The 23,425-nt window shown below is 32.2% G+C and overlaps 1 protein-coding gene across 3 annotated transcripts in view; it reads right to left on the bottom strand.

Annotated features, from left to right (window-relative positions):
• Positions 1 to 23,425, bottom strand: part of LOC114331285 (E3 ubiquitin-protein ligase HECW2) — a 955,949-nt gene that overhangs the window by 268,360 nt on the left and 664,164 nt on the right. For all 3 annotated transcript variants that reach the window (XM_050656276.1, XM_050656277.1, XM_028280809.2), the window contains one exon: positions 18,360 to 18,610. In XM_050656276.1, coding sequence (XP_050512233.1) covers positions 18,360 to 18,610 — 251 coding nt within the window. The remainder of the gene's footprint in view (positions 1 to 18,359; positions 18,611 to 23,425) is intronic.

The following is a 23,425-nucleotide window of genomic DNA, read 5'->3' as shown; positions in this document are numbered from 1 at the left end:
CCTTTTTTTAAACACATTAAAAAAGTTATAATGAGTTTTCCCCGAAAAGTGTTCCGTTTTTTGGTTATTTCACGTTGAAATATTCGATTTGGAATTTGACGAAGAAGAACCTACTTTTCATTAGCTACAACTGTGCTTCTATTGGGTCTACAGACTTCAAGCATACACCATTTTTTTCACTTTTTTATAAGCTATATTTTTGCTAAGAATATTTATTTCGATAAAATACTTACTTCTTGAGTTATTTGCGAAAAACCATCCAAAAACATGTTTTCTTTGTTAAAAATGAACATATTCACTAGCAAATAACTCGAAAAGTATTGACTGATGGAGAATTGTGAACTTTTTCTTATATAATAATAGACAATTTCAACTATCTATTCCCAAATTTTCATCCTTCCTTTATTTTTTTGAGGTTTTCGTAAAGTTTTGTGTACTTTGATCGGGCTAACATGGAAGTTAACGATTTTATTTTTTTGTAACAATTATTATATTACTTATTAATTTTAATTTGACCAGTATATGACATCATTTTAATCTGATAATAATTATGGAAATTATTAACTGCAGTAAATTGACGAACCGTCTCTACTATAATCTCTATGCAAACAAAAAGTGCCACACCTATTTAAATGCAGCGAAGCAATATGAGGTGTCATAATAATTTCTACTTTATTTTTCCAGTTTATTTTTAATATCAGATTTAATACACAAGATATTTATGACATTATCTTAGCATTAATAAACGTATCTTTCAGACTTGATCGTCAAAATGGAAGGCGGTATACGAAAAAGGGATGTGAAATAAACATGCAAATAAAAGAGCTTTCCAGGGTGCGGTGGCATATGGGACAATATTTTTATTGATATACAGTGTGTCAATTTGAAAATGTACCATCCTCTATAGTTCGGTCCCTATAGAAAATCTAAAATATGCAAAAACACGTAAAATTTATGTGTGAGGGGGACGTTTTGTAGACCAGTTTTCAACTCAATTACATCAACGTTCTAGCGCGGGCGGACACAACCCCCAAAATCTTTAATGGAAAGGGGAGTTGAGTGATATCTGATTTTAAAGGTCGTTCAACTACCTTTTCAAAAATACCACATACAAGGCAGCATTTAGACACAGCGATACATCGCAGTATCGGAGTATTTATCGATATCAATCGAGTTGCTTCAATTTATCGTTGAGTGTGAACGGTACATCGCAGCGATTTGTCGGAATTGGAATTGGATTGGAGTTGGTAGGTATCGGATTGCATCAATTTATTGTAACGATCAAGTTGTTTCAGTTTATAATCAATCGCAACAATTTACCGCAGCGTCTCAACAGCTTTAAAAGAATCAAAAGCAATTTATCGTCACAATAAATTGCTGCGATTTATCGCGGCGTCTAAACGCCACTTTACATTTATTTTCAAAACTTTTGAAAAAATTAAGTAAAACCCCAAAGCACGAAGTTCCCTAGACGCAGCTGTTATTCTTCCCCTTAATCTTCAAAATTACCAGGTTGTGTTTTATAGACAATTGACTTTAGGTGTCCCCATAGTAAGAAATCTAGGTGCTAGGTCGGGTCATCATGGTGGCCTTTCTATTACTCCTCTTCAACCAATCCACCTACCAGGAAATCTAGCCAATGTCTAACTGGAAGAAAGTAATGTGGTGGAGCTCCATCTTGTTGAAAGTGAACCAGAGCTTCCTGCAAAATCATGTTACCAGCCACATCAATTTGATCTTACAAGTAAGTTGTTAGTAAGGGGTCTATTATTTCTTTAAGGGGGGGGGGTATTATGGTTTGAAATATTAAATTTTTTTTTTTTTTTTATTACTCCAATTTATTTAACAATCTGTTCCGTTAGGAACAATCAGTTAAAGTTATGACTTTCTTAGGCTATGACATGTAGGTAAGAATTCCAATGAAAACTTTCCTTTCTAAATTATCAACAAATGTATAGATAGTACTACTAGTAAAATAAAGTAAAACTTAAAATAGTTCTAATTTATCTAAAATCTATTTGGTAAGTCAGTTGGTTTATAACGCTTAAGTCTGCGAACTTCACCCTCCGTGTTTAATAATTCACTCGCGAAATCATTTGGATGCGCACTAAGTCTTTCTTCATACTTTTCACTGTATTTGCTGATTTCTTCTTTGATGCTGGGAACTTTCAGGTCTCTCTCTATTATTGCGTTGGGGACGTACCATGGAGCGTTTACTATGGTTCTTAATGCCTTATTTTGAAAACGTTGTATAATTTCCAAGTTAGAGTTACTGGCTGAGCCCCATAGCTGTATGCCATAGGTCCATATGGGTTTAAGTATGGCTTTATATACCACTAATTTATTTTCAATTGACAGTCTTGAATGTCTACCCAGAATCCAGTACATTTGTTGAAGTTTGAGTCCAAGTTGCTTTCTTTTGGTGAATATGTGTTTTCTCCATGTTAGTTTTTTATCTAGATGTATGCCAGGTATTTGGTTGTATCTACTTGTAATAATTGTTTGTTGTTTATGTATACTGGTGGACAGCTCTCTCTTCGCATGGTAAATGTCATGTGGGTCGATTTTGTTTCATTAGCTCTTAGTTTCCATTTTTTTAACCATTTTTCTATTTTATTTAAGTGGGCTTGTAAGTTATGCGAAGCTCTTTGAGGGTCTGTGTGAGATGCGATAATACCTGTGTCATCCGCGAATGTTGCGACTGTTGTCAATCTAGTTGTAGGTAGGTCAGCAGTAAATAACAGGTATAGTAAGGGACCAAGTACACTACCTTGTGGGACGCCGGATTTTATTTTAAATAGTTCTGAGCGAGCATCTTGTTGTTTTACTAATGAAAAGCGATCTGTCAGATACGATTTTATAATTAAATAATATTGATACGGAAGATTTTTCTTCAGCTTATGGAGGAGTCCTGTATGCCACAGTCGAGTTGTTTCAGTTTATAATCAATCGCAACAATTTACCGCAGCGTCTCAACAACTTTAAAAGAATCAAAAGCAATTTATCGTCACAATAAATTACTGCGATTTATCGCGGCGTCTAAACGCCACTTTACATTTATTTTCAAAACTTTTGAAAAAATTAAGTAAAACCCCAAAGCACGAAGTTCCCTAGACGCAGCTGTTATTCTTCCCCTTAATCTTCAAAATTTCCAGGTTGTGTTTTATAGACAATTGACTTTAGGTGTCCCCATAGTAAGAAATCTAGGTGCTAGGTCGGGTCATCATGGTGGCCTTTCTATTACTCCTCTTCAACCAATCCACCTACCAGGAAATCTAGCCAATGTCTAACTGGAAGAAAGTAATGTCGTGGAGCTCCATCTTGTTGAAAGTGAACCAGAGCTTCCTGCAAAATCATGTTACCAGCCACATCAATTTGATCTTACAAGTAAGTTGTTAGTAAGAGGTCTATTATTTCTTTAAGGGGGGGGGGTATTATGGTTTGAAATATTTAATTTTTTTTATTATTTTAAATAAAAGTGCATACTTTCTGAATACTTTCTGAAGAATACTCTCTGAAAATTTCAAAATAATCGGAGTAAAATTACCAGAGATACAGCGTGTTGAATATCTCTACCTTCGACTCGCTTTGCCACGACTTCGCGCCAGCACGCTTGAGCTTAGTGAGAAACGTTAAACAACTGTTCGCCCTCTCTTTTGTAGATTACTCCTCGATTCAAAAAACATATTCCAATGTGCATCACTTTACGATTTGGCAGACAAATAAGATGAAGATGCAGTTGTCAAAACTTTAAACGCATTTTTCTCAAAACTGCTTTTTCAAATGCGGTGGACATTGTAACTGAAAAACTACTCGGCCGATCTACCTGATATTTTGCACAGATTTTCTTGAGACATTTCATGAGGTAACAACGTCGAGATATTTTTCTTTTTTTGCTTATTTTTTGTTCAACAATAATAAATCTGTTGCTTTTCACAACATTTTTACCAGAAATTTCATTTTTTTGATTTCTGAGTGATACCAAAAATTCAAAAATCATTAAAAATAAAAAAAACTCGACGTTGTGACCTCGTGAAACTCATAATAAGCTAATTAAATCTTTTTGAATTTTTTGTTTCGTATGATCTAGTGACGAGTTCTGATGTCCAACGCAAAATCCATTTTTTTGTGAGCTGCCTGTCAAAATTTGTCACCAATGGCTTACTGTTCAATATTTTGGATTGAATTTTTTATCTAAATATTCTATGAATTGTACTTAATATGTTTATTTAATTTAAAAATAAAATAATTGTACCATAGCTTCGAAAAAAATTCACAAAAATGTGCTTGATATGTTGATTTCAAACCATACCCCCCCTTAAGCAGATTTAAATAGAGCTCACTAATTACATTTTTCTCAATGAATAAAAGCCCAATTCTTAGGAATACCACTATTGACCTTTATTCATTGAGAAGAATGTAACTGGTGAGATCTACTTAAATCTGCTTGAAGAAATAATAGGCCTTTTAATAACAACTACTTTGAAAAATCAAATTGATGTGGCTGGTAACTTAATCTTACAAGATCTGATTCATTTTCAACAAGGTGGAGCTCCACCACATAACTTTCTTCCAGTTAGACACTGGCTAGATTTCCTGGCTGATCGATTGGTCGAAGAGGAGTAATAGAAAGATCACCACGATGACCCGACCATCACCTCTGGATTTTTTTCTATGGGGACACCTAAAGTCAACTGTCTATAAAATACAACCTCGAAATTTGGCAGATTTAAGGGGAAGAATAACAGCTGCGTGTAGGAAATTTCATGGTTTACGGTTTTACTTGATTTTTTCGAAAGTACTAAAAAAATACAATGTATGTGGTATTTTTGAAAAGGTAGTTACACGACCTTTAAAATGAGGTATCACTCAGCAACCCTTTGCATTAAATGCAGATTTTGGGGTTATGTCCGCCCCCGCTACAGGTTTGATGTAATTTAGTTGAAAACTGGTCTACAAAATGTCCCCCTCACAACTAAATTTGACGTGTTTTTGCATATTTTTTGATTTTCTATAGTGACCGAATTATAGAGGGTGGTGTAGAGGGTCGCCGATGTGTGTAGTATATAGTATACAGTATACAAAATGTATATACACATCGACGTTCGTTTCAATTTATGTTTTGACTTAATTTGATTGAAAATGAATCAATCGTACCGCATGGGAAAAGTTATAGCGGACGGACTATATATTTTCAGATTAACACACTGTGCCTACATTGGCATACTTATATAGACAATATTTTGTGGTCCCAACGATTGTAGCACAATAAAGTGTAACACAAAAATAACGAGGCCGCGTTGCTCGGAATCGGAAGAGATGTGGGGGTGGTTTAAGAGCATTCTTACTAGCACATCAACAAAAATAAAATTGGAGAAAAAAAATTATACGATGGTAGCTACTAGAGTTAAACCAGAAATATTGAATAAATAGAACAAACAAAATAAATGATAAACAAATTGCCAAAGTATTTTTCTAAAATGTTCAAAAAATTACCTTATTTAGTCTCATTAAAATTTATTAGAATTATGTTTTTCCTGCCCAATAGAAATTAAACAATACAAAACGGTTACACAGTCATGAGCTCGCTAATAACCGGCCAAATAACGCAAAAGATGGAAAACATACGTTCTGAAATAAAAAGAGTTGAAACTAGTAGAAGTGTGAAATTATCAATAGAAACCTATAAATTTGCAATCATATTGATAGTTTCCCACCTTTAGACGTATCGGAGTCAAACTGTCACAGTTTGCAATTGCCAAACTCCACCGATACGTCTAAAGGTGGGAAACTATCAATATAATTGTAAATTTATAGGTTTCTCAAAAATGAATATCCATTTTCAATTTCGTTGCAACACGAAACTACAGCCGCATCATATTCTAGTTCAATCAGAGAGTGCAGCAAGCACCTCTACCGGTTTCGAAACTTATTAGTCTCTCATCAGGGGGCACATATGCTGCTCTCTCTGACTCAACCAGGACAAACCCCGGCGTGCAGTTACGGATTGCAACGAACGAAATTGCAGTGATGCCCTAGCGGCAACTGCTAGCAAAAGACTAAGACCGGGGTTTGTCCTGGTTGAGTCAGAGAGAGCAGCATATGTGCATCCTGATGAGAGACTAATAAGTTTCGAAACCGGTAGAGGTGCTTGCAGCACCCTCTGATTGAACTAGAATATGATGCGACTGTAGTTTCGTGTTGCAACGAAATTGAAAATGTATATCCATTTTGATTTACATGTTTACTCTGATTGGAGTACGAAGGGAACCATTCTCGTTGGAACTTTACCGCGCTGAGCAGATGGGCCGTGAATTATAAATTGTAAAATTCCCTCATCTTCTTTAGTCTCAGCATCCGTTATGGCTTGCAAATTTTAGAAGCCTCGGAGGTGTAACCAGAGAAGGTTCCCATTGTTTTTAATCTGGTGGGATGTAGAGTAATATTTTTAATGTTATTTTATGTGCTCTAAGATTGAAAACTTAGTCTTTTCTTTATAGGTTTCTATTGATAATTTCCTAGCTCTATTAGTTTCATCTGTCTAGAAATTCTGGAGTTAGCTAGAAGGGTTATATTATTTAAAATTTATAGCACGAGCAATGATATCCTTGGTTCGCTGATACCAGTACCAACTGTATAATAAATTTAGTAAGTAGGTAGAACTACTTTTCTGCTACCTTGGATGAACTTTGACCGACTGGGAGTGGCTGGAAGTAGGGATGGGAAAAACCTACCGGTTTTAACCTAAAACCAGTTTTTTTACTTCGCAATAACCGGTTTTACCGGTTGTTTTTTGTCCCGGTTATAACCGGTTTTTTCTGTTTAAATTAAAAACCGGTTATTAGGTTTTTACGGTGATTAGGATTAGGTTAGCTATTATTTTGGATCCCAATCATAATTATTATTCTTAAGTAATTATTCCAAATAAAGCCATAATTCAAATTTCATTTTATAAATACAGAAGCAAACTGAAAGTGCAAACTCACATCAGCCAGAAACAATTAAGTTTTATTATATTTCGTTCAAAAGGTATTTGTAATCATAATATTTATATAAGAAGTGATCTGGTTGAGGTAGACGCAAACATCATCTATTTTTCACACTTGACTCTTGACATTGAAAGTTAGTGAATGACTTTTTCTGATTACCTAAAATAATATTCTGACTATGAATATCGAATTATCGATTACGAATACGAATCTCCAAGGATTTCCCTATGTTTTCAAAACGATACACCCATACAGGAAGTATTAAATGAGTTAAAATGTAAAATGCCTATCATACAAATACAATACAATACAAACAATTGATAGTATAAATAAAAGATAAATTGCATTATCCAATTTATTTTTAAGTAAAATATTTATGTTGATATTATTTTTTTAAATCCCATTTGAAAGAGTCTGGGAAATTTTTTATAAGTTGAAATGGTTGGGTTAAATTGTATATTATTGCAATATGTATATATTAATCTTACGCTATATTATACTTAATAATAATCAATAAATATATAATAATAATAAAATACTAAATAAATATAATAATTAATAGAATAAAATGGTTTTATTAAAAATTGTGTTTAATTTATATTGATATTGATGTTCTTTCGATAGTACTAATTTTAATCATATTGATATCGAGTATCGAGTCGAGTGGAGTATCGCAAACTAAAGTGCATTGTAAATGTAACATTGTAACCTATTGGATTAAAAAAACCGAAAACCGGTGTTTGGAAAAACCGGCTTTTTTTGGCCGGTTATAACCGCCAGGTTAAACCATAAGCAAAAAAAAGGTATAACCGAAAACCGGTGTTTTGTCAAAAGCCGCCATCCCTAGCTGGAAGTTACTATACAATATCAAGCATACGTGCTCATAACCAATATTTAAACAAAAAATATTCACATGCAGTTTATGAACAAAATAAAACTGCACCAACTAAAGTAATTTTCGGTCTGATAGGACCAAAAACATTTTGAAAAATTGTAATCCGTTTTAATATTGCCTTTATTTTCATAATTTTACAAATAAACCAATTACACAAGAAGTTTTTACTTCATTGTAAATTTTTTTTAACTATGTTATACGGCCAACCACTGGGAACTATCCCATTTTACGTTTTTTGTTAACTTATTTACTTTAATTTTTAATCTGTTTCTATTCACATAGTAACAAAGAGAGATGAATAAATTTGTTAAGAAATTATCTATTTATTTGTTGAGAAATTATAACGATAAAGAAATCCATTAACCTTAAAATGATATCCAAATAAAAGATCAAAGATGGATTTATCACTATTAATTATCATTAATATTAAGTCAAACACGATTATCTAAATAAACGATTTATTTAGACAAATAAATATGATTTTGTAATGAAAGTATGTTCAATATTTTTACATGGGAATGAATAACAATGAATTGTAATAAAAATTATATTTTTGTTGTATTTTGACATATTTGTACTTTTAGATCTAAAAGTTTTAAAAAGTGTTAAGCTTGTTACTGACGTGGAGCTATACTATAATATGTATATATATTACATCTCATATAATCTCATAATATCTCATAATATATTCATATTGCATCTCATATCGCTTGGGCATGTATAGATACTACAAAAGCTAGCTGGTTTCTACACAGGTGTCCAAATCGGTTAGTCTTTGCAAATGTACTGTTTTTCCAAAACCTAACTGATTTCAACACCCTGGAGTCAAAACACGCTAGCATCTGTAAATATGCGTCCGGGTGCGATATTATGATAAAACGCGTTACGAAGCATAGACGTAACATAGACTGAGGACTGAGCCTGCCCTCCGCGCTTCCTGACGACAAGATCATAGGACAAGATCGTTTGGACAGGTTTGCGGTATCTCTTTCTAGCACATTGTATCGAGAAACTAACATGAAACTAAGTGGGGTATAGGCAAGGAAGGGGAGTACTACTGTCGCAGCTTTACTATGCATAAAAGTGAAACAGCCAAAAAAAGATGCTGTCGTCACTTCGCTCAGGATGACACTCTGTATATGTTAATATATTATATCTATGTTACGAAGACAGAATAATGATTGGTCTCTCCAACAATATTATGTTTAAAGAGTTTTTTCTCAAAATGTTTGAATTGCATGCGATTCGCTAAATAAAAAAACCTTAAGTTTCTCACACAGTATAAATATATTTATTAGTTTAAATTATTTACATAACCAAATTATAGATTCAATGGTGATAAATTCAGAGATTACTAGTAAAATATTGTTTCAAATATAATGAGAATATGCGTTAAATAAATATATATTATCGTTGTTTTCATAAACTTTGTTAGCAATAAATAAAAGATGTCTTTATTTAAATAATAGTCAGAGTTGAATGAAACATAAGTAATGATTAAATACAACCATGTAATTTGTATTTCGAAAATCCATCAATCAACGCTTCTATATGTATCTACTATGTAGGCAACTTTCAATACAAAGGATTTCTTTACGATTTTTAATGTACAGTTTTTCCAATGAATCTTTGCAGATGCATGGAATTATTCACGAATTACTTTTTATATTAGGTCACTTTTTTTACGAACATAAACTATACTCAGTTTTTAAACCAAGATGAGTAATTCAAATTTACAGCACCGTAATGCTTGTTTGTAACAGAATTATCACAGACACAGTGTCATTCAGAGCGAAGTGACGACACCATCTTTTTTATTTACGCATAGTAAAACTGCGACAGTAGTCATCCCCTTCCGTGGCTATACTCTCACTTAATGTCATCTTAGTTTCTCGAGACAATGTGCTAGAAAGTGATAGCACCAATCCAGTCCAAGAGATCTTGTCGTCAGGAAGCGCGGAGGGTAGGCTCCAGAGACATGTAAAAGGATAGACTTGGCTAGGGATATGCCACTCAATGCATCGGGGTGTAGGGTGTAAAGTCGACATAGGATTGAGTGGGCTAGTCATCTTTGTCAGTCACATGCGCGGGATCGTTTGGTTAAAAGAGATAGATAGACCACCGATCGACTGTTTCCATGCTGTTTCCGCGTTACGCTTTTTTGGTGAGTATGCCGAGTCTAGGCTTAATATGTCAATGGTAGGCTCACTCTATGTTAATATATACCTCTATGGTTTGTAATTGGTCCAATGTCAGACAAGTTTACTCCACAGTTATGAAATTTTGACACTATTGACATTTATGAAATTTTGACATTAATTGCATTTCATGGTTAATACCTGAGATTTTTTGTGTTTTCTGTGATATTCCTTTAATTTTTAGATCTTTAGTCTGTATTTATATATGTACAGCGTGTCTACTTAAGTTGGAAACATATGGGAAACTTTTTTGTTATTCATTTTACGAAAAAAAGTTATTCTTTATAAAAAGTTCTGCATGCTCTAAAACCTGAGATTCGATCATCAGATATCAAATTTTGTCAATATTATACCAGGTATGTCAAAAAATATGAACTTCGTTCAACAGTAAAGTACCTTTATTTCTCTCAATATCGAAAATTCTTATTATGAAAAGTTGTTTGGAAATAAAAATTAAGATCAAATATGCAATTACATGCTTCTAATTGGAAAAAATATTTTCCAAATTTTTCTCAAATTTATTGATACTAACTTCGTTTTTATTTATTACACATACGATAACTCTTGTATTATTACTTTTACGAAAAAAAGGTATTCTTTATAAAAAGCTCTGTATATCCTAAGACCGAAGATGCAACTATCAGATATCACATTTTAATAATTTTATACGAGGTATGTCAAAAAATATGAATTTCACTCAAGAGTAAAGTACCTTTATTTTTCACAATATTGAAAACGGTTATTAAAAAAGTTGTTTAGAATTAAAAACTATGTTTCAATATGCAATTACATCCTTCTAATTGAAATATTGTGAAATATAAAGGTACTATAATCTTGAGCGAATTTCATATTTTTTGACACACCTCGTATAAAATTAATAAAAGTTGATATATCATGGTTGTGTCTTAGATTTTAGACCATGCAAAGCTTTTTATGAAGAATAACTTTTTTTCGTAAAATGAATAATAAACGAGTTATCATATTTGTAATAATTAAAAACGATGTTGGGTATACATAAATTTGAGAAAAAAAAATTTTTTTTCAATTAGAAGCATGTAATTGCATATTTGATCTTAGTTTTTAATTCCAAACAACTTTTTATCATAAGAATTTTCGATATTGAGAGAAATAAAGGTACTTTACCCTTGACCGAAATTCATATTTTTTTAACATACCTCGTATAATATTGAGAAAATTTGATATCTGATGATTGAATCTTAGGTTTTGGGGTATGCAGAACTTTTTATAAAGAATAAGTTTTTTACGTAAAATTAATAATAAAAAAGTTTCCCATATGTTTCCAACTTACGTAGACACGCTGTATAAAAAAAACAGTTGTTTTTAGAACTCTTTAGCGACGTATTAGTATAATATAATACTTATAGATTACCGTCGAAGGCCATGATCAACCAAAAAAGAAGATGAAAATTTATTAAGAATATTATTAATATTTGAAAATTAGAAAATCTACGGTTTCGTTTTGATTTAAATCTGTCTCCTGCCATCTCCCGATAGTACTATTTCTAGGTATACCTGTTTTCAAGGAGGCTCTGCAGAAGTCAAATTTACACCAAAACGTTCTTAGTTCTCGCTACAAAAATAAAACTACTTATACCGTAGTATGGTTAGAACGCCCTCTAACGGAGAATAAGTGAAATAATGTATTTGGTGATTTTTTAGTGACTTTCTTGGGTGTGAATCTATCTTTTTAGTTTACTCCTCCTGGTTTAAAAAAAAAACAAAGTATAATATCGCAAAATTTGGCCACTTGTCCATAAAAACCACAATAACTTAAACAAGGATAAGCGATACGCCATATCTTTGATAAATTATTTTACAATAATTTTGACGTTTATCATTTTCAGTAACATTGGCGCATTTATTGTGTTTAAAAATGGTTTTTCATATTATTTACACTTTTAGTCTTTGTTTGTACACCCCATTGTAATTTTTATTTTCAAACATAATTGTTAGAATGACCGCTCCTCTCTAGAATTCTACACAATGACAGATGTAAGACAAGGTGCTGTCCTGAGTCCTTTGTTATTCATCACTCGAATGGACGAAATTGCAAAAGAATGCAGGGGTAAGGTAAACCTAACTAGGTTTGGGGTGTATAAACTTCAACTAGTATACCTACGTGTCAGAATTGATATAGGTATGCCGATGACCTGGTAATTGTGGAAAAATCAGAAGACTTCGAAGTGAATGGGAATGTTTGGAATAAAGCTTTTAAGAAATTTGAAGTGAAAATAAATATTGAAAAAACAGAAGTTATCGAAAATTCAAGAAAATATAAAAAATGAAAAGCTAAATAATGAGAGCATTATATGTACATGTAGAGGACATTAAGTCGCTAGGATCAACAATGAATGGACAAGGAAACATAGAATCAGAAATAAATAGCAGGGTAATGAGTGTAACTCTATGCACTAAATAAGAGTTTTATTATGAAGAAGGAAGTAAGCCTGAAAACAAAAATGAAAGTATTTAAAACTGTATAAGAGCCGGTGCTACTCTACGGCAGTGAAACGTGGACAGTGAACGACAAAATTCGTAGTAAAATTCAAGCATGCGAAATGCAATATTTACGAACGGTAACTGGGGTGATCGTATAAGAAACGAATAAATACGTGAAAGGTGCAGTATCGGAATGATCTTAGACAGAGTTGAAACGAATCAGTTATAGTGGTTCGGACATATGGCGAGAATGAGTGCAGGTAGAACTGTAAAGGGGTTATGGAAACGACAAAAAACAACGAAGAAGCAGGCCAGCAAGAACATGGACCGCGGATATTAGAAAGGCTTGCAAAAAAAGAAATATTGGGCGGAGAGAGGCAGAGAGACTAGCTACTGACCGAAGGGCATAAAGATGTCTGATTTCTCCACTTACCTCGATACCATGAGGTATATGATTACCATTATACTACATTAGTCTGACTATAGTTCTGTCGAACGGAAACTTTGAGTCCATCAATCTCCTCAATAGTGAAAAAAGATCAAACACTGCAATAAAATAAATTTATAAAATACGTCCACCGGAATAATAGCCACTTCACATCTCTTAAGCTGGCAGAGCAAGGTCAGCAGAATCAAAAAATTTTTTGTGCAAAATTTAAGGCTAATTAAAGGCTAATTAAATGCCCTAAAGCCCTCATATTTAAAGGCTCTTTAAAGGCTCTAAGAAAAACCAAAAATGAAATTGATTGGAAAAACGATTTTCCGAAAAATTTACCATATCTATGATCAGAAGTTCGAACCAGCAGAGCAATGCAGAAAAAGTAATAAAAACTATTTGAATCGAATTCAATCCAACGTCATATTTAAAGGCTATTTAAAGGCTCTAAGAATAACCGAAAATGAAATTGATTGGAAAAACGATTTTCCGAAAAATTTACCATTTCTATAATCAGAAGCTCGAACGAGCAGAGCAATACAGAAAAAGATATAAAAACTATTTAAATCGAAATTTATTCAACGTCATATTTAAAGGCTATTTAAAGGCTCTAAGAAAAACCTATAATGAAATTGATTGGAAAAACGATTTTCCGAAAACTTAACCATTTCTCTAATCAGAAGTTCGAACGAGCAGAGCAATGCAAAAAAAGTAATAAAAACTATTTTAAACGAAATTTATCCAACGTCATATTTGAAGGCTCTTTAAAGGCTCTAAGGAAAACCGAAAATGAAATTGATTGGAAAAACGATTATCCGAAAAATTTAACATTTCTATTATCAGAAGCTCGAACGAGCAGAGCAATACAGAAAAAGTTATAAAAACTATTTTAAACGAAATTTATCCAACGTGATATTTAAAGGCTCTTTAAAGGCTCTAAGGAAAACCGAAAATGAAATTGATTGGAAAAACGATTTTCCGAAAAATTTACCATTTCTATAATCAGAAGCTCGAACGAGCAGAGCAATACAGAAAAAGTTATAAAAACTATTTAAATCGAAATTTATTCAACGTCATATTTAAAGGTTATTCCAAGGCTCTAAGAAAAACCTATAATGAAATTGATTGGAAAAACGATTTTCCGAAAACTTAACCATTTCTATAATCAGAAGCTCGAACGAGCAGAGCAATGCAGAAAAAGTAATAAAAACTATTTTATACGAAATTTATCCAACGTGATATTTAAAGGCTCTTTAAAGGCTCTAAGGAAAACCGAAAATGAAATTGATTGGAAAAACGATTATCCGAAAAATTTAACATTTCTATTATAAGAAGCTCGAACGAGCAGAGCAATACAGAAAAAGGTATAAAAACTATTTAAATCGAAATTCATTCAACGTCATATTTAAAGGTTATTCCAAGGCTCTAAGAAAAACCTATAATGAAATTGATTGGAAAAACGATTTTCCGAAAACAACCATTTCTATAATCAGAAGCTCGAACCAGCAGAGCAATGCAGAAAAAGTAATAAAAACTATTTTAAACGAAATTTATCCAACGTCATATTTAAAGGCTCTTTAAAGGCTCTAAGTAAAACCGAAAATGAAATTGATTTGAAAAACGATTTTCCAAAAAATTTACCATTTCTATAATCAGAAGCTCGAACGAGCAGAGCAATGCAGAAAAAGTAATAAAAACTATTTTAATCGAAATTTATTCAACGTCATATTTAAAGGCTCTTCAAAGGCTTTAAGAAAAAATTGCTCTGCTGGTTCGAGCTTCTGATTAGAGAAATGGTTAAGTTTTCGGAAAATCGTTTTTCCAATCAATTTCATTATAGGTTTTTCTTAGAGCCTTTAAATAGCCTTTAAATATGACGTTGAATAAATTTCGAGTTAAATAGTTTTTATAACTTTTTCTGTATTGCTCTGCTCGTTCGAGCTTCTGATTATAGAAATGGTAAATTTTTCGGAAAATCGTTTTTCCAATCAATTTCATTTTCGGTTATTCTTAGAGCCTTTAAATAGCCTTTAAATATGACGTTGGATTGAATTCGATTCAAATAGTTTTTATTACTTTTTCTGCATTGCTCTGCTGGTTCGAACTTCTGATCATAGATATGGTAAATTTTTCGGAAAATCGTTTTTCCAATCAATTTCATTTTTGGTTTTTCTTAGAGCCTTTAAAGAGCCTTTAAATATGACGTTGGATAAATTTCGATTGAAATAGTTTTTATTTCTTTTTCTGCATTGCTCTGCTCGTTCGAGCTTCTGATTATAGAAATGGTTAAGTTTTCGGAAAATCGTTTTTCCAATCAATTTCATTTTCGGTTTATCTTAGAGCCTTTAAAGAGCCTTTAAATATGACGTTGGATAAATTTCGTTTAAAATAGTTTTTATTTCCTTTTCTGCATTGCTCTGCTCGTTCGAGCTTCTGATTATAGATATGGTAAATTTTTCGGAAAATCGTTTTTCCAATCAATTTTATTTTCGGTTTTTCTTAGAGCCTTTAAAAAGCCTTTAAATATGACGTTGGATAAATTTCGATTTAAATAGTTTTTATAACTTTTTCTGTATTGCTCTGCTCGTTCGAGCTTCTGATTATAGAAATGGGAAATTTTTCGGAAAATCGTTTTTCCAATCAATTTCATTTTCGGTTTTTCTTAGAGCCTTTAAATAGCATTTAAATATGACGTTGGATTAAATTCGATTAAAATAGTTTTTATTACTTTTTCTGCATTGCTCTGCTGGTTCGAACTTCTGATTATAGATATGGTTAATAGGGTGGGTCGAAAAACAATAATGTTTCATTTTTTAATCGCTATACCGCGGAAAACTTGCCTTTGGGGTATATAAGTAAAATGCAAAGTAAAATAAAGTTATATATTAAACCCCCAGCTAGCGCATTATACTTAAAATTTAGTTTTTTTCAGAAACCAAGACATTTTTCAATTATTTTTACAATCTTTAGCCAATAATATTTAAACGTGCTATAGTGAAAACTGTTTAGTTAATAGTTTAAAAAATAGGAAATAAATTTGAAACAGACAATATCTTTTAATTTGCGGTAGCGCAAAATACTAAAAAATTGTTAAAATTCACATATTAGCATCTTAAAAGAAGGTGTGGTCTAGTATGTTGTGTTGGGTGTTAATAGCACAATCCATTTTTTGTTCTTTTACTTTACACCCCATTTAATTGGAATATAATTATTATAGTGTGTTTAAAGTTATAAAGGATATAAATAAAACAACTTATAATTTTAATAACATGTTTAATTGAAACAAAAAAAAACCAAATTGTAGCCAAACAATTTCATCAAATTAAATGAAATTTTGACTTTAGGAAGAGTCTTTTACTCATTATTTCTGAGTGGGTACGTTGAAGCTGCGCTTGCTGTAAAACCTTGGTATCGAAGCTCTGGATGCTACGGCAGATCTTATGAAACCATCTTGTTCCTAACCACTAGGAGGACTAGTTAATCGCAATCTTTTGAGTAAAGATGAATAGTATCTTCTAGACATAAGTTGTGCGATAAAGTCAGGCAACTGCCCTGTGGACTTATACTGTTCGAGAACCGGGTCCACTTTCCCACTCTCGATGGTTGACTACAGCTAACAGAGTTTTGAGACTGTATGTAAGTGTGGAAACGTCTTCAGTTGAACATAAATTGTTAGTATCCTTCATTTTTAAATCATACATGCCTGTATGGTTCAAAATAAAGTACAGCAAATACATAACAGATGGACCTGAACACGTTTTTGAGACTATCAAATCAACCAGATTTCTACCAGAGAATTTGATTAAAGTAGTTGATCCTGTAATCGAAAAAAATGCATTTTTCCCCACCCAGAAAATTTGCTACTGAGCATGATAGTGGATGAAAGGAAACACATAAGAGAATTAGGATTCCGAAGAATAATCAAAGCAAGGATGTTAGCTACAGAAACAGAAACAATTAGGGTTTTTACACCTCTAAAAATCACCTTTCATGTGACTGACGCTACTGAATTATTTGATTGGAACACCACTGAAATTACACCACCATCACTTTTACGGAGAGTCTCTAATGATGAAGTTTGGGCTAAAATCACGCTGGTGAAACACCCGAGGATTGGAACTTTGGAAAATTTCCATGTCATACTCAAGCCGTGAAACGCTGCGTCAAGTTAGTGACTGAAGCATCTAAAAAAGTCGTCGGTGCTAAGTAATGAGATGGTTTCATAAGATCTGCCGTAGCATCCAGAGCTTCGATGCCAAAGTTTGACAGCAATCGAGGCTTCAACGTACCCACTCAGAAATAGTGAGTAAAAGACTCTTTCTAAAGTCAAAATTTTATTTAATTTGTTGACATTGTTTGGCTATAATTTGGTTTCTTTTTTGTTTCAATTAAACATGTTATTAAAATTATAAGTTGTTTTATTTATATCCTTTATAACTTTAAACACACTATAATAATTTTATTCCAATGGAATTGAGTGTAAAGTATAAGAACAAAAAAGGGATTGTGCTAATAACACCCAACACAACATACTAGACCACACCTTCTTTTAAGGTGCTAATATGTGAATTTTAACAATTTTTGAGTATTTTGAGCTACCGCAAATTAAAAGATATTGTCTGTTTCAAATTTATTTCCTATTTTTTAAACTATTAACTAAACAGTTTTCACTATAGCACGTTCAAATATTATTGGCTAAAGATTGTAAAAATAATTGAAAAATGTCTTGATTTATGAAAAAAAAACTAAATTTTAAGTGTGATGCGCTAGCTGGGGGTTCAATATATAACTTTATTTTACTTTGCATTTTACTTTTATACCCCAAAGGCAAGTCTTCCGCGGTATAGCGAATAAAGAATGAAACATTATTGTTTTTCGACCCACCCTAATGGTTAATTTTTCGGAAAATCGTTTATTCAATCAATTTCATTTTTGGTTTTTCTTAGAGCCTTTAAATAGCCTTTAATTCAGGGCTCAATAGAATTGCGAATTAAATAGTTTTAGCACTGTTTTTCGCATTGTTCTGCTGACTTAAACTTAAGCTAGCAGAACATTCATTTTACGGCAAACTAATTGAGCCCTAAATTTTTAATTAGGGCATTAATTAGCCTTTAATTAGCCTTAAATTTTGCACAAAAAATTTTTCGATTCTGCTGACCTTGCTCTGCCAGCTTAAGAGACGTAGCCACTTCCTAATAATTACATTGACAGTACATCCGATGTACGTCTCACTTAACGTTTTGATTTAATTTGTTTGCAAATCAATCATTACGTTTGTGCAAAGATCCGTTGAAACAACTGTATGTCACTATATAAACCAATCATAAATTTATATAAAATTATTTAAACTTTGTAAAATGAAACATATAAAAAGTACTCACCTCAGCAATATAGTCAAATGGATGTCATGGCAGAACCTGTCTAAAGCACTAGTACCATCCACTCGAACAGCGTTAACTTTATCCCTAAGAGAAGAAGAATTTCCTACTGGAGGATGTCTTTCTCTGAGGATATCGAATATATTCGGTTGCCTGAGAAAAGCTACGACTTTATCGTTGTAAGCGACTGGAACCTCGGGGAAATTATTGAGGATTGTTGAAGATGGCGTTATACGTGGTGGTGGAGCTGGAGCCTGCAATAAAAGGATATTTTTGAGAGGGCGTATATTTACATAAAAATATCTTTACGTATGTTAGAAAATGGAAGAATTTTATATTGTGACAAAACAGTGGCGTCAATGATCCAGCATATCCGCCTGTATTATGAAATTTTCTTGACTATACTGCAAAGGACTTGTTAAATCAATGGTATTTCAAGAGATGAACTCCAAGAGACAAAAAGTGCCCTTAACCCGGGAGCAGTTGCGCTCACTTCTGTCACGTAAGCAGTCGCGCGATTAGAAAAATCTAACAATACGAATTTAAATATGAATTTAAAACAAATTTCTATTTTATAATATTTTTATTTACTTATGTTAAAAATATATGTATATTTCTAACGATTTTAAAGCTAATTGGTTCTCAACAAAAATAGCCCGATCAAAGAAAAATCTGACCCCAAAAAAAATAAAGGAAGGATGAAAATTTGGGAATAGGTAGTTGAAATTGTATATTATTATACAGTGCTAGTCAAAAGTCCGTATCCCCCCTCGTATCTTTTAAACGGTTATACCTATAATAGTGCAATTTGGAGGGAGGAAATAACCGGACGTAAGCTTCTTAACTAGTCATGACAGGTGACGTAATAGTGACAGATGACTTTACAGCGCCACTGTGACAGATAATTTTAAATGGGACCTTATGGCAGGTGATACATCGTTTGAAAGGTATTAAAAATATCTATTCAGTAATACTAATTTTGTTTGGGTTTAAGCTAATTTTGATGAATAAATGAAATAAATATAAAATTGTAGTTTCGCATTTAATTAATAAAAATTCTAAACTCCGCCTATGATTACTTGTCAAAAAGGTTGACGTTGTCGTAAAAACTACTAGAGAATTGAAAAACGTCAAATTCTTTGACAAAAAAACCATAGGCGGACATTTGAATTTTTATTAATTAAATGCGAAACTACAATATTATATTTATTTAATTTATTCACCAAAATTAAAGTCAACTAAAACCCAAAAAAATTAGTACGACTGAATAGGTATTTTGAATACCTTTCAAACGAGGTATCACTTGCCATAAGGTCCCATTTAAAATTATCTGTCACAGTGGCTCTGTAACGTCATCTGTCACTATTACGTCACCTGTCATGACTAGTTAAGAAGCCTACGTCCGTTTATTTCCTCCCTCCAAATTTCACTATTATAGGTATAACCGTTCAAAAGATAAGAGGGGGGTACGGACTTTTGACTAGCACTGTATAAGAAAAAGTTTACAATTCTACATCCCCTCCATTTTTCAAAAATAGAGGGGAATACCCCCTCTCGAAGGTGAAAAATATACATTCAAAATAAATCCGGAATTGGATAAAATTACTAATTCTAAGCAACTTTTGTTCTATAGAGTTTTTTCCCCAAGTCAATACTTTTCGAGTTATTTGCAAGAGAATATGTTCATTTTTAACCGAAAAAAACATGTTTTGGACGGTTTTTCGGAGATAACTCAAAAAGTAAGTATTTCAGCGAAAAAAATATTCTTAGCAAAAATATAGCCTATAAAAAACTGAAAAAAATGGTGTAAGCTTGAGGTCTGTAGACCCAGTAGAAGCAGAGTTGTAGCTAATGAAAAGTAGGTTCTTCTTCATAAAATTCCAAATCAAATATTTCAATGTGAAATAACCCAAAAACGGAGCACTTTTTGGGGAAATTCATTTCAACTTTTTTAAAGTGTTTAAAAAAAAAGGATTATTTTTGTTTTTTAAAAAAACTTGTAACATTAAAAGTAAGTGAGTTACGCTCAAAATATTGTTTTATTTTTTGGTAAATAAATCGCGAAAATCACCCCCTAATTAGCATCACAAATAAATTTTATTATTACCACTTCACAAGTTACTTTGCTTATGTATTATTTATATGATCTGTAAGTTTCATCGGTTCAAAGTGCTTATTTTTGAAAAAACTGTAGTTAAAATGGCTTGAACGAGTAACTAATCACGAGTTTAGGCAAATTTTGAACAGCCATAGCATAATCAATTTTAGTATAACAAGAAAACAAAAAAGGAAACATATTCAGAAAAGCAAAACGTACATTTTATTACTCTTTTAAGATTTTTGGTATTACTAATAATTTTTAAGTTAATTCACATTGAAATATTCGATTTGACGAAGAAGAACCTACTTTTCATTAGCTACAACTCTGCTTATACTGGGTCTGCAGACCTCACGCGTACAACATTTTTTCCAATTTTTTATAAGCTATATGTTTACTAAGAATATTTTTTTCGCTAGAGTACTTACTTTTTGAGTTATCTGCGAAAAACCGTCCATAAACATGTTTCTTTTGTTAAAAATGAACATATATACTCGCAAATAACTCGAAAAGTATTGACTTGGTGAAAAAACTCTATAGAACAAAAGTTGCTTAGAATTAGTCATTTTATCCAATTCCGGGCCTATTTTGAACGTATATTTTTTCACCCACGAGAAAATATTTTTCACCCCGTATTTCCCAATTTTTGTAAAATGGAGGGGATGTAGAATTGTAAACTTTTTCTTATATAATAATAGACAATTTCAAATACCTATTTCCAAATTTTCATCCTTCCTTTATTGTTTTGGAGGTTTTCGTAAAATTTTGTGTTCCCTGATAGGGCTAAAAGCCATATTCCACAAAAAAAAATTTAAAAATATTAAAAAGAATTTAAAAAAAATTCCCACGCATTAGTACAATCTTCCACGAGGCACTTACGACTGGAAAGTTATGTTACAAAATTTTTCATCAAGTTATCACGGAAAATGATAAAATGTTAGATTTTTTCTAACAGCGTGACTGCTCCCCGGTTAATATGGGTACAGGGTCATGAAGGGGTGCATGGATGGTCCGAAAATGAAAAAAACATGGAGGCATCAAGTGTACTCCTTACGAAGCAATGTCGTATTGTACGATACAATGCGAAGAATTTTATGTATTATAAGTATGTCTAAATATACAGTAATGAGTGCGCTAATAACCGGAAAAATAACGTAAAAGACGGAAAACATAGAACGTTGTGCAATAAAAAGGGATTAAACTAGTAGAGGTGAGAAATTATCAATAGAAACATATAAATTTACATTATATTGATAGTTTTCCACCTTTAGACTGTAACGATACGAAAACATTTCATTTTTTTTATTAGCTTTCAGCTGTTGCAGAAAACATTATCTTTCATTTTACCCTGTATATCATACACGTATTATCTAATATTCGTTAAAATAATTTCGCCGTAAAAAAAATTCCTAAGTAGAATCGTAATGTTTCTTCTGGATTGATTTATGTTGGTATTTTTTTTTACAGTCTAACTCTAAAAGATAAAGGGCTCTTCGAGGTAAAAAAAAACCTTCCAGTTCCATTTAATAAAATGTTTATACACTATGGACTATTGGAAGTTTTAGGTGTTTACACAAGTGTCTGTTCCCTTGCGTTAAAAAAAAACACAAGTGAACTTTGAGTGGGTCATTATTGTCAACATAAATATAAGCAACTTCAACGTTCGCTATTAAGTTAATTCCTTTTCCATGTCAACTCGCATCCAGAGTAAACATTGAGAAATTGATCGAAGTTATCTAATAGCCCTGTTTGTTGTTCTTATTACTTAAGTCAGCTTAATTAGGAATGAATTATGATCAATCTTTTGGCGTAATCTAATGGAAATATCTTGCAAATGTAAACACTTTAAAACTTATTTATTTTCTTAACTAATAGTCGCATACTCAAAATTTAACGAAAAAGAATGACGACGCAAAAATATAAATCATCGTATTCTGTTCTGATTTGCTAAACATTGTGTCATGCAAAACAACAGGGCTTAGCATTGGTTAATATTTGTCATCTGGAATCACGGTATCTCATTTTTGATTGGCTGGACTAACGTTTTATGATATATTTGGGAGAGATGGTGCTTTTCAGGGCTGTTCTTGTTTCTGTAATTGGTTTTGGATTCGTCAATTATTTTGTCATGAAAAGGACAATATTTTCTTGATTGGTTGGTCGGATCATGAGTGTGAGCTGGAGGAAAGGTGGTATGTTTTCTGGGGTAGGAGCGTTGAGGAGGTAGCTAGGATGATCATTATCGATCAGCCAACGAGGTAGAGAGGTCGAACTTCTGATTGTGCAGTGTCCAGTGATGTCTTCGTAAAACACTGGGAGAGTTTGCACTTAGGTGCAATTATGGAGATCGTCGATTTAGCTACAAAGTTTGATGGTCGGTAGTCAACGACCTTCATTTCGGTCTGGAGGACGCCCCTGTTCCTTTTGGAACACATTTCATATTGATCAAGCAGTTCTTATTAATAATCATGATGAAATAAAGTCGTGTTTTTACGTCACAACAAGTTATATAAGTTACAAAAACAAGTAAAGCATTGCTGAACTTTTCAAACTAAATACTCCTGTAAATTCGAGATTGTACCACATCAGTATTGAATTTTTGTAGTAGTAAAGTGAAAAGTGCTACGACCGTATATCTGGACTTTGCGTTGGAAGCTGCAGAACATTAAAGCATAGACACAAAGGTACCTACTTAATATTGTATTTATTTGTATTTGTGGACAATACCTCTTAAAATAAAAAAATGTAAAACCAGAAAGAGGTCAACCTTAATTTCTTTTTTTTTAATAATTTTGTTTGTTTAATAAATAGCATTAATTTTTAATCATGGCTTGTTACTAATTATCCATCTCCCTTCTCTCTGGTCAACTGAGTGAGAAATAATAAGGTAGGTTTTATTTATCTTTTTTTATCTTTATTACATATCTTTATATGAATTTATATTTATCTTGAAATGATTATTTTTATTTAG

The sequence above is a fragment of the Diabrotica virgifera genome, chromosome 7 (assembly GCF_917563875.1).
Source record: "Diabrotica virgifera virgifera chromosome 7, PGI_DIABVI_V3a".
Lineage (NCBI taxonomy): Eukaryota > Metazoa > Arthropoda > Insecta > Coleoptera > Chrysomelidae > Diabrotica > Diabrotica virgifera.
Note: the sequence above shows the minus strand (reverse complement) of the source record. Positions and strands in the feature narration are given on the sequence as shown.